The sequence below is a fragment of the Hippichthys cyanospilos genome, chromosome 12 (assembly GCF_059441005.1).
Source record: "Hippichthys cyanospilos isolate Australia breed blue-spotted pipefish chromosome 12, RoL_Hcya_1.0, whole genome shotgun sequence".
NCBI classification, from domain to species: Eukaryota; Metazoa; Chordata; class Actinopteri; order Syngnathiformes; family Syngnathidae; genus Hippichthys; species Hippichthys cyanospilos.
The window spans coordinates 19,813,100-19,825,862 of NC_142380.1; the positions used below are offsets into that span (position 1 = coordinate 19,813,100).

The window sequence follows — 12,763 nt, forward strand, 5'->3', positions numbered from 1 at the left end:
ACTAAATTAAATATCTGCATCAAATAAAATTAAACATCTACAGTAAATAGTAAGTATAGTAATAGTATAGTACAGTAAATAGTAGCCTTCCATTGAAACAACTGTGCAATTCAGTATCCAGTTACCACGTACCTGGGGTCCAAAACTTTCAGCAGGTGAATAAACCCCATTTTTTCGACGGTGTATATGGGCACCATATCTTTTGCAATATACATTGCGACTGCATCTGTGACAGCTTTCCACCGGGCCCCTTTTTATCATACGGGATATAGTTTGTAAATGTTTCCAAGACGGTTGGTTGTTTTTGGTGTCGTTAACGTTACTTGGGCTGCCGTGGTCTTGTTCATGGGGGGCGAGGTGACGTATGTTACCTCTAATGGATGCATTATTTGATACATTTCGGTCTGTCAAAATGACCTACCTCTGTCCAAATTCACCTAAATAGGAAGGTAGGGACGAAAAATAACAATACAGGACTCTTTCAAGGCCCTGTAATTGGAATTTAAATGAGATGAAATTTTACATAAATAAAGTATAAAGTAAGATCACTGTATACAAACAGTATAAAACACGCAGTCTTTAATCCAAATAAACATGTTGTAATACTGGGGAGCTTAGCTTTGTTGGACGCATAAAACTGTAAAAGGAAAAAGTAAGGGAGGTTATTTCTACGGGCAGCACGAATCAATAGAATGGTACTATTGATTTAGGCTACTGGTAACTCATTTCGACAGGGCAGCCCATTTCGACCGAAAGCTGGCGGCAGCAGGAGTTACTTGGCATTCCACCCCGACAAACTGAAGTTTATTTCTCTTCTGGGGAAGTTGATTTTGATGCATGAACTCTATTTGCAGAACACTCGTGTTATTTTATTGGATACTATTTACATTCAAAAAACATTTTTTTAATCATGACACAGTTCATTTTCTTTAGCAAGTGCTAAAAACTGTTGAATGTTTTTTAGCAACATCAGCCATCCAGTGGCTAGCTTAGCAAGCTGGGGGCACTGTTTTTGGTGTGTGTAGTAGTCATGCAATAAATGCCATACATGACAAATTTTGAGCAAGGAACAATGGCTTTTGAGCACAGAAAAACAGTTCGCTCACTCAAAATCGTTCATTGCTTCTCACAATTGTGACACAAATATAATTCCCTAGACCTTTAGCTTGTTCGTTTAAGTCATGTTGGGGAGGGGGAAGCTTAGTTTATATACAGTTCAAAGTGGATAGAGAAAGAGCACTGCAGAGAACTTTCGAGTCACGTTGCGTGACGTACATCAACTTGAATTCAAACGTGCCACGTCGGCAACCCGCGCCTCTCCAGCCGCATGCGGCTCTTTAGCGCCGTCCTAGTGGCTCCTTGGAGATTTTCCAAAAATGTTTGAAAATGGAAAAAGATGGGGGAGAGAAATATTAAGTTTCGTTTTAATATGGTTTCTGTAGGGGGACAAACATGTCAAAAACATTCTTAACGTTTTCCAATGCTGTAAAAATGTGTAGAATAAATATTACATTTCAACATTTCTGTCAACAAAGAATTACGTCATAGCCTGCGACACGCGTTTCTATCAGCAGGGCGGGATGCTGGGTAAGTGGCCGTGGCGGCTGTGATGGGCCATGCATCCCAAAGGGAAAAAGAGAAAAATAGCCAAGGAAAACAGAGGATTCAACATTTCTTGGATCAAATTATTTGCATTCATTGTCAATGCGGAAGTACTACCCGAATGTTTGCTCTGTAGCGAGAAGTTGTCAAATAACAAAAAGAGCAATGTGGAACAACATTTTCAGGGAAGGCGTTTTACATTTGCAGCCGAGTACCCAGTTGGCAATGAGAGAAAGAGTGTGATTGCATTACTTCTGCAGAAATTAGAGGAGCGCAAAAATATATTTAAGAAGTGGATTGCATCTCCAAACTCCACGACTGCTGCAAGTTTTGTTGCAACCCGGGAGATAATAAAACGTTTGAACGCAAACCGTTCACAGATGGTGACTACATGGAGCCATTCATTAACATATCAACAACATATCAGAACACCTATTTACAGACTTCATAAACAAAATCGGGATAATACAAAAAAAAAGACACGCCTCACGATATTGAACAGACTGCGCGTTAATGCAGGTATGTGGCTGATGTTTTATTTTTATAAATGCAGGCTGCGTTTTATTGCACTCTATTGCCCAGATAAGGGCCACGTTATGCACGTTCGGATTTGTTGTTTTTTCGAATCCTCATAAATAAAAACGTCAAAATCGGCTTTTATTTAATTTCATCAAAGCAATGAAACATAATTCATTAATATTGTAATGAAGTTAAACTTGAGGCGGCATCGCACAACAGAGTAGTCATGTGGTGCGTCATTTTTGACAGGATACACTGCAGGAAAAATAAACATTTAACTTAATCATTTTGATAGTAAGCTAATATAGCTATTATAGATACATACAGCATGTGTTGCCTTCATTATAAGGCTTTTAATTTTTTTGCGGCTCCAAACATATTGGTTTTTTGATTTTTTGGTCTAATATGGCTCTTTCAACATTTTGGGTTGCCGACCCCTGGTCTAGACTGTCTGCCTGAATGCAGCATGAGTAGGGATGGCTACCTGCATTGTGCTAATCTTGATGTCCCTACTCACTACTACTGCCAAAAGAGTATTTGATGCTTCAAGTTGATTTAACATTTTTTCTCTGTACTACTTTACTATTATTTATAATGCAAAACCAGATATTGATTACCTTGTTACCTGATTTAACTCCATAAACAATCACTAGTATTTATCTTTTAATGTTAAATTTATGCCATTGTGTGTTACAATGTTACAGTCATTTGGCACTGCTACTGATCATTCAAAATAATGTCACTTTGAAATTGTACCAATACAACTCGATATTTTAGAACGAGGACAAGGGGGCAAAAAGCATGATTTCTGTAAAAATAAAAGTATGTTTTTTTTTCTTCAGAAACAAAAAGGACTTTGCAGTGGTCGCTGCTTGGGCCCTAATCATATTTATATGTTACTTTATTTTTGAAACAAAATCAAATATTTCATCGCACATGTACTATTTGTTTTTACACGTGATATGATGAAGCCCTGTGGATGGTTTACAGTCGTTGATTAAACCAGTGGTCCCCAACCTTTTGATCACCGCGGCCCGGTCAACGCCTTAAATTTAGCCTGCGGACCAGGGGGGGCTGGCTGCTCTAAAAAACTCATCATCTTTGTCACTACACCTCAGATTTATATTGATTTCTATTGTGGACTGCCGAGTACAAACATATGGACGGGGCTTTCTGTCGCTGTTGTACTTTTTGTCCACTTTTTTTTTTTTAATCACGCGAGGAGAGGGGAGGGGAGTGGAGCGAGCTTGCTGTGCACTTCACGGTAGATCCGGAAAGAAGAGCATTGCTGAGAACTTTCACTTTTCTAGGATGTGACAGAGCCAATATTTTCACCGACAGCACCTTTATTCTTTGCGGCAACACTCGCCTGACAAAAAATAAAATTCAATGTCAAAATCGAGTGGCCGAGACCGTGCTAAATATTGTGCTGACAATGCTGCGCTATATTTAGCTCAGCTCAGTAATTACGGTTCAACAGCTGTTAAGTGAAGCAAACGCTGCACATACTGTACCAGTTGTCCCAAGTTCTCGCTTCCGCCTTTCGACAAGCCAGGTGAGGGCTCTTGATTGGCTCTGTTTCGTATTGAAAGCTCAGCTGGCCATGTTGGATCGCTCCCGGTGACCGCAAAGCTGCCGTCATGATTCATTCCTGCCCCCTGCGTGAGCCGTTGAATGTTCCCGAAGTTGATTGGCTGTGGCGACTCGAAACGCGGAAAAACTAAATAAAAAATAACTTCACGCGAAAGGCGAAATTTTGCTTCTCATGACCGCGCGCGGCCATTCGCGTCGCTCCATTCGCGTTCATCGCATCCGCTTGTTCGCCTCGTTAGCATTCGGTGCACGCGTACCATTAAACTAAATCATCTCCAAAACATTATTTCGTGTGCAGCCCACGCGGCCCGGTACCAGTCGGTCCGCGGACCGGTACCGGGGGGTTGGGGACCACTGGATTAAACTATTATAATGGGCCCACACTCATTGTTTCTACATAGGAGCTTCTTCGTTCTGCTGCTATTATATCTTGAACCTGAGATACGCTGCCACTGGATTGTCAACTCTGGAGTTCATTTAGGAGTAAGGATCATGCTTAATCATGTAATTCACATTATAGTACAGACTTCCGTCTTAATGACTGTGTTTGAATATAAAAAGCTTTGAAGACCTTGATAAATGCTGGCTGCAACACGCAAGTTTACTGAAAACTGAAACTATCTTTGTTTTATCAACAGGTGATTCTTGGGTGTCAACCTCAAAAAAAGTTCGAAGGCAAAGCAGCACACATGAATCAAACCTCATGTCAGCACTTTGTGGGTGCCATAGGTTATTCCAGCAGCATGGAGTTCATTCTTCAGATTAGTTTTGAATTAATTACTTGTTAAACGCTGTTGCGTGTGCACTGTTAAATTTTGACGTTTATTAATTTAAAAAAAAAGTTTGCACTGGCTGTTCAATGCTGACGCATGTGTATTGTTAAATGTTTGACACTGAGGAGCTGAACCCTTCATATTCCTTCATCGCTTTCTCCTGTCCTCTCAGCTAACCGTGAAAGACCGAATCTCATGTTTTAATTTTTTTTTTTTATCTTTTGAAATAATTGAAGGGCAAGTTCCTGCACTTAAAGAAGGCTTTGGAAAATATGACAAGGAAGTTCGACTGTTTGGCATTAACTGTGAAGCCACAGTGACATTTTTACAGTGTACAAATGACCAACAGGCATCAGTCAAAATGGCAAGGAGAGATTGCTTTGAAACTTCAAGGATTAAAGTCATGGTAAAAATAACGACACCAAAACTTAGTTATCAGACATTTCACAATGTCTAATCATTAAGGAATATATACGAACACATACCTGCTCAAACTGCTTTAGCGTATGAGGCTGAAGAGGAGGCGTGTCGTCTGCTTCGTCTCGACACGCATCTGAATGGGTTAGAATTAGGAAAGAAACAAAAAGAAAAATGTCACTATATGAGGTGATCCATTTAGGAATTGTGGGTCAGGCCTACCTGTCACGATGTATGTGACTTTGGATGATGCTTCCTCCTCCACAGCACTGTGCAAGCAAAGAAACAACATCCACTGTCAGAAGCTAACACACAAACAAAATCAGTGGCTCTCAAATGGGGGTAGGCGAAGGCAGGTATCAGGTATCAACAGGCATCAGCAAATCTAATATAATACGTGTTAAGGGTTAGGGTTATATATTTTTCCTTTCAACCTAAGAGTAAATGAATGGGAAAATTAGGAAAGTTATTGCAAAAGGATGCACATTGTTAATAGTGTTACAATTTTCCAGCAGATGAGCCAGAAATCAGATGATAGTTACTGTAGTTATTTTTGGGAGTTGCTAAAAATTAATAATAAATCACACATGGATAGTACTGCGATAGTACTGCGTTTTCCCTCTCTCTCTCCCTCTCTCTCTCTCTCTCTCTCTCTCTCTCTCTCTTTTATCCCCAAAAATTCTTTGGGCTGGTTAAGGGGGTACTTGGCAAAAAAATCATAAGGAAAGTTTTTTGAGAACTAGTGTACTTGGATACTGAATTGTCTTAATAGGACAGTGCTTGTACTAGTACATTAAACTTAAGATGTACGTATACCTTAGGTCAGAACTACTCAAACGGGTTTTACAGGTATTAGCAACTGTAATTTGAAGCAGTGAAGGGAATACTACATGTGTGCTTTCAAATTAAGAACAAATTAACTGCAAACAAAGTAACTTATGGCTAAATTGTGTTTAATGCCGCTTATACAGATACACATTGTCATTATTGATGCAATATTCAAGCAGATGAAACAGAAATCAAACAGATGATAGGTACCTGAGTTGTGAAATAAGAAAAAGCAGAGTTAGCACTAGAAATTGAGTTCCAAAGTATATTCAATCAAAAATGGATGGCACAGCCCTCTGCTGGCTGCTCTGAAAGCCACATCATCCTTCTCACTATGTATGTAATATATGTAATATATGTAATATCAACATTTAATATCAACAGCGGCCAGAGGCGGCGCCAAAAGTTTTCAATGTCGCAATCTCGCAGTGGCCGAGACTAAATATTGTGCTGACAATGCTGCGCTATCGTTAGCTTGGCACAGTATCTACGGTTCAACAGCTGTTAAGTGAAGCAAATGCTGCACTTACCAGTTGTCCCAAGTTCTCGTTTCCGCCTTTCTACAAGCCAAGTCAGTGCTCTTGCTTGGCTGTTTTGTATTGAAAGCTCAGCTGGCCGTGTTGGATCGCTCCCGGTGACGGCAAAGCGGCCGCCATGATTCAATCCTGTCCTGCGTGAGCTGTTGAATGTTCCCGAAGTTGATTGGCTGTCGCGACGCGAAACGCAGAAAAAGTAAAAAAAAAAAAACTTCACGCGAAAGGCGAAATTTCGCTTCTCGTGACCACGCGCGGCCATTTGCGTCGCTCTATTCGACCGACGTGCATTCGAGCCCAGTCACACGAATTGCATTGACTACAATACAAAACTCTCCGCTTTTTGGTGTTCGCGTAACATTAAACTAAATCAGCTCCAAAACATTATTTCGGGTGCAGCCCACGCGGCCCAGTACCAGTTGATCCACGGACCGGTACCGGTCCGCGGACCGTTTGGTGACCACTGCTGTAACTCAAGTCTTTTCATGGCATTTGCACCTCTGTGAGGAATTGGGCTGATGGGGACAATCATTAATTAGCACATGAAGGACTCACAGCAGGGAACAAACATTTGGACGGATGAGAGGCAAAACAGCTTGCAAACCAATCTTACACTGTGCTGAATAGCATGCTAGCATTGTGCTAAAAATAAACCTACTGTATATTGAAATATCCCTATCCAGGGCCTTGCACACATGCAGGCCCGAAGCTCCTAAACTCTCTTGTGCCCTTCCATCGTGCACGGCACATTCCGAAAAACAGCTGAAAAGGACAAGACAGTTGCAGCAGCATGTGGCGGCATGCCACAGCAAAAGTTGCACACTAGTTTTTTCACATCCCGTGTAGTTGATCTTGAGCCTGACAAGCACATTCAAACCATTCTGATGTTTTGATTTTGTCATATGCCACTCTGCAGTATGTTAAGAATTTACATGTTAACCACCAACCACCATGTTTGCTAGCATCGTTGAGCTCTAAATGCACATCTTGTGACACTTGCTTTTTATTTATTTATTTTGCTGCCTCGTTGCATGTTAATCGAAATTGGTCTCCAATTAAATAACACATCTAATTTTGACAGAAAACGGCAAAAATGCAGACGGGGGCTGTACTAGCGTGTCCTTTCTAGGACAAACTGGTCCTAGCGCAAATAGCTTACAAATAGGCGAGAACCATGTCGCTAATCAAAAGGCGTCCTTAAACGAGCGGTAAACAATTTTTTTGCTATTTGTCGTGTTGCGTTCAAATACCGTCGTTCCCTAAATGCGCATGCATTACATTAAACGAGGGTTGGGGGAAACTGACCTCTCACAATCGCCCCACATCGGCGACGAAATCCGATCCATACAGCTCCAATATTCGTTCCGCAATCAAAGATGGTCAATGCCGCCTTTAAAGCGCAACGTCTTCGTGCGCCGTGCTCATCTTTCTATCTATGACAGTTGCGAAGTGTGGACTTGGAGCAAGTCCGCAGCGGGCGGAGGGCACTCTCCGCGAAACAAAAAAGAGGAGGGATCACTCTGCAGACTCGCAGGAATGAAAACGGAAAGGTTGTTGCTTCTCTTGTCGCACGTGTTGTAACGCAGACATTCTATTAGTCTGGTTCTTTCATTGATGAGGATACTAGTGCATGATTGACACTGAATATCCAGCAGAGTGACTAAATGCTTAAAGTTCAGCATTTAATAAATATCCTTGACCACGTCACTGGTAGACAGAAAACACCATCCGTAGTCTATTTTCTTGAGCAGGGATGGGCAAACATTTTGAGTCGAGGGACACAAAGTGTTCTAAAATTTGACAAAAGAGCTCGACCAGGAGGAGATGAATGGGAATATTTTGATAATCCACCTTATAGTAGAAAAAATGTGGGATATTTCAATGGACAATTAACAGAAGTGTTAACACAGTGTTATTCAATTCCCATTTTTTAACTATTTATCGAAACAACACATATCCATCCATCCATTTTCTAGAGCCGCTTAACCTCACGCAGGTCGCAGGCTTGCTGGTGCCTATCCCGGCTGGCTTTGGGTAGTAGGCGGGGCACACCCTCAACTGGTTGCCAGCCAATTGCAGAGCACACAAAGACAACCAAGCATTCATGCACCCAATCACACCAATTTAGTATGTCCAATACACTTGCCATGCATGTTTTTGGAGTCTAGGAGGAAGCCGGAATGCCCGGAATAACACGTGCGGATTGGGGAGATCATGCAAACTCCACACAGGAAGGCCGGAGTCAGGTGGATTTGAACTCGGGTCCCTTTAATTGTGAGGCAGACATGCCATTCACTGTGCCAATGAGTCGCACAGCGCTTACAACAAATAAAAATTAAACAAAATAAAGCTTTTGCTTTTAGTGATAACAGGTACTATTGTAAAGCACTTGCTAGTTCCGCCATATTTCACTAAGTTAACATTATCATTTTACTCCTGTCATATAATTTACTCGTTTTGTGGGGTGGATCAAAAAGCTTAACGGGCCACATATGGCCCACATAGTTTGCCCACGACTGTTCTAGAGCAAGGCACTACTGTATTAAGCATGCCCGTGGGCTCCATCCTGCTCTCACAACATTTTTGTAGCCGCCATAAGCACCGTTGGCCCGAACAAGCCACACAGTAAAATATGAGGAAAAATAAGTATGCGCCTTGTGCTGAAGTCCCACGCCTACTTGGTCAACAAACATTGCAGCTCAACATGTGGCAAATAAACGTTATGGCTGGCGAAGCTACAAATGCAACTTTCAGCAGCAGGAGCACTAAATGGCTTTTGTGTGTGTGTTTGCCTGTGTGTGTGTGTGTGTGTGGGTTCTGATGCATATCGATATAAATGTGTCTCACATAAAAGATGGCGAGACATGCTCTATGATTTGCCTTCATGAATCAGTTCCAAATGAACATTTATGTTGCTGTTGGTTTAAAATTGCAGAGGCTTGCCGATTACGTCATCTGTACTGAAAGCAGCACTGAGTGCATCATTTGCAGTGTGAACCTTAACATTGGCTCAGAGTTAATAAGATAATGGCACTCTTGGAAGTTAGTGAGAGAAATGAGTGTAAAATGATACATTCTAACAAGTAATCTCATCAGTGTGTCAACATGTGACATTGTAATAAATGATGAAAGGAATCATGATTTACAATCAGAAGAGGGAAATGTCACAAGATTTGTTTGTTTGGTATGCAGCTCTGGTATTGGAGCTCATTAGTTGACATGTACGATGTTGTAGTTGGGACAAAATCAATCAAGCGATATACCATTGGTGATTTTCTATAAATTTTACAAACAATTATACATGTATTACTTTTACATTACATATTACACTTGATTTACACATTTACTACAGCTGGTAATTATTGTGAAAAATCATTAACATGATCGGTGCCTTCAGAATGGTAGCCTTTTGTATTACTCGGTACCAAATAAGTAGCTCTCGGTTTCATTAAGGGTGGTGACCCCTGATATAGTCCAAAATAAAGGAAGGCCTGCCATTAATGAAAAAGGAAGGATGAATGAGTGAAGAATGAAAGCTTTGTCATAAAATCTCGGGTTTCCAAGGGTGTGATAGAGCTTTGTAGCATTTATATTTTGAAGCATAACTCGGCCTTCACACCTTCTCATTTGTATATGATAATTGCATAAGTGAACACCTTTTAACCGAAACACACATTTGCTGTATGTTTCTTTTTGTCTCCAGAATGCCTGCTTAATTTCCAAATACATTTGGACGCTATTGATGGTCATTTACTTTGTACATTAATCGTGCAGTTTATTATTTTATTTATTCTTTATTTATAATTTTTCAAACTTTACAGAAAGGAACAATTTACATGTTAAGGCATACAATATACTGTTACAAGCATATTTCCCCAAAATTGTCTCACCTCAGAATGAAAGAAAAGGACACAAATAAATAAATAAAAATTAAAATTAAATGAGAAAAAAAAAAGGGGGGGGGGGTGCAGAACAATGAAACATGATTAACATTGTCAACAGGAACCAGAATCTTGTCATAGTCACCAGGGAGTGACCAGAACTTTGTCTTAGATCAAAATTAATTGGGCTTTTCATTGTACTGTATATACCTTATCCGTTTTTCCTAACAATTTTCAAGCCAATCATGTTTCTGATTTACTCGTGCAGTTAAGTCTTCCATTTTATAAATGTCCATTACTGTATCATGTCCCACCACATTGACAAAGAGGTTGAAAATGTTGTTTGACTTGCATTCATGTCTGAACTTCCTTGCAATAGTTTTTTCAGCTTGCGCAAAAGGCGATTTTTTTTCACCACCAAAATACCCTGTCTCATCTATGATTTTGTAATGGGCTATTTTCTTGCCACCAGTAGAATACCATTCATCCATTTTCTAGACCTGCTTATCCCACAAGGGTTGCAGGCTCGCTGGTGCTTATCCCAGCTGGCTTTGGGCAGTAGGCGGTGGACACCCTGAACTAGTTGCCCACCAATTGCAGGGCACACAGAAACAAACAACCATTCACACACCCAATCACACTTAAGGACAATTTAGTATGTCCAATTCACCTGCCATGCATGGTTTTGGAGTGTGGGAGGAAGCAGGAGTGCCCGGAGGGAACCCACGCGGGCTCGGGGAGAAAATGCAAACTCCACACAGGAAGGCCAGAGCAAGGTGGATTTGAACACAGTGCAACCCCTTAAACTGTGAGGCAGACGTGCTATTCACTGCCACTGAGCTGTCCTAGTAGTAAATAGTGTATTTTGGTTATCTTCCTCAAGAATGCAATGAAAAGGATAAATGTTGGAGAAAGTGTAGAACTCAACAATCTAATCATTTTCATATATTGTCGGATTTCCTGTTTATCAGACAGTTCTGGAAAGATGTCCATGGCGCACTGCAAGACATTTTCAAATGTACCATTCCATTTGCCCAAGCTTTTTCCCTATCCATGGCATAGAAAAGTCAATCTTGGCTTGTCTGAGTTACTCTTTTTGCTGCTTAGCAGCTAGGCTTGTCCTAGTCTTCTTTTAGAGATTTCTCTGACAATAAGCCACACTGGACTATAAACCGCATGTCATAACATCCGATTTTTATGCAAAAAGGTGGTATAGAAAGTTTTATTTTTTACTTATATATTTTTTTAATTGTCGCTCATCTTCTCTTTAACAGACTGAACATGCCTGTATGTTTAGTCCCAACATTATTTTTATAGAAAATTGGTGGATCGATATTACCTACATATCACCAATAGAATACTGCATGGTTAAATAGCAGCTCAAACTTGAAATCAACACTTTGACAGCATTCTGTCTCCCATTGTTTGATTGATGAATTAATTTAGTGAACATTGCACACACTGCACATAAATAATATATAGAATCATAATATTATGAATACAATCCTATATACTGTATACCATATATTAATTTTACACGTCACGAACTTTTATACAAGATCTTATTCAATTTAGACTTTTTAAAAAATATTTTTAAAAATATATTTTAAAACTTTTTTTGAGCACAGCCATTGATTCACATCGTTTTGCTGCGTTCACACAGAACGCGAAAATTGAGGCTGACCAGTGCCCAGTTCGATGACCTACTGTCTCGTGTTGGTGAAAGGATAACCCGCTTGGAGACAAAGTACATGCGCTCCATCTCCGCAGCGGAACACCTGTCCATTTGTATTCGATGGGTGCCTTTTTCTTTTTAAATCACAATAAATTGTGCTTTAACACATACATCGCAGAGAAGTTTGAGGAATTTTCCTCTCTGCTGTGGAGCAGTGGATGGCAAACATGTTGTTATCAAAGCACCTGACAACTCTGGCTCTCGGTTCTTCAACTACAAGAGAACCTATTCACTGGTTCTCTTGGCGATAAATGTTTCAGGGTGATAGATGTTGGAGGCTACGAAAGAACCAGTGATGGTGGGATTCTGGCCAACTCAGCCTTTGGTTGGGCACTGCGTGATGGCACTCTGCACCTGCCTGAGGACCGGCTACTCCCAGGAGCCGACCACCTTGGAGCTCAGGCACATGTCTTTGTTGCTGATGCTGCCTTCCCAATCCAGCGACATCTGATGAGGCCATTCCCAGGGCGTGCTCTCATGCCAACACGCCGGGTGTTCAACTATTGTCTCTCCCGGGCTCTGCTGGTAGTAGAGAATGCCTTTGGTATGCTCACTGCCCAATGGAGGATGTACAGGTGTGCTATAGAGACACGTGTGGAGGTTGCAGAGAAATGCGTCAAGGCTACATGCATTCTCCACAACTTTGTGTGGAAAACTGCCAGGGCGTCTGCAGGAAGCATCCAGGCTGAGGAGGTTGAATGTCTGCCGTGTCTGGGAAGACTAGCTTCAAACAACCCAACTAAAGATGCCATCAGGGTCAGGGAGTCTTTCACCTCTTTCTTTTCTGCAGAAGGAGTGGTCCCATGGCAAGATTCTGTGTTATAATGTACACACCCACAAAGGCTCTTGTTTACGGTGGCCCGGAAGTGCAAATGAAAAAAA

The 12,763-nt window shown here is 41.0% G+C and overlaps 1 protein-coding gene across 1 annotated transcript in view; it reads right to left on the reverse strand.

Moving 5' to 3' along the window:
- LOC148415247 (myomegalin-like) overlaps positions 1-7,794 on the reverse strand; it is a 47,084-nt gene extending 39,290 nt beyond the window's left edge. The window contains exons 1-3 of the mRNA XM_088428819.1: positions 7,571-7,794; positions 5,127-5,173; positions 4,973-5,040 (exon numbers count right to left, since the gene is read on the reverse strand). Of these exons, the coding sequence (XP_088284945.1) occupies positions 4,973-5,040; positions 5,127-5,173; positions 7,571-7,611 (156 nt within the window). The 5' untranslated portion in view covers positions 7,612-7,794. The remainder of the gene's footprint in view (positions 1-4,972; positions 5,041-5,126; positions 5,174-7,570) is intronic.
- Between the last annotated feature and the right edge of the window lie 4,969 nt (positions 7,795-12,763).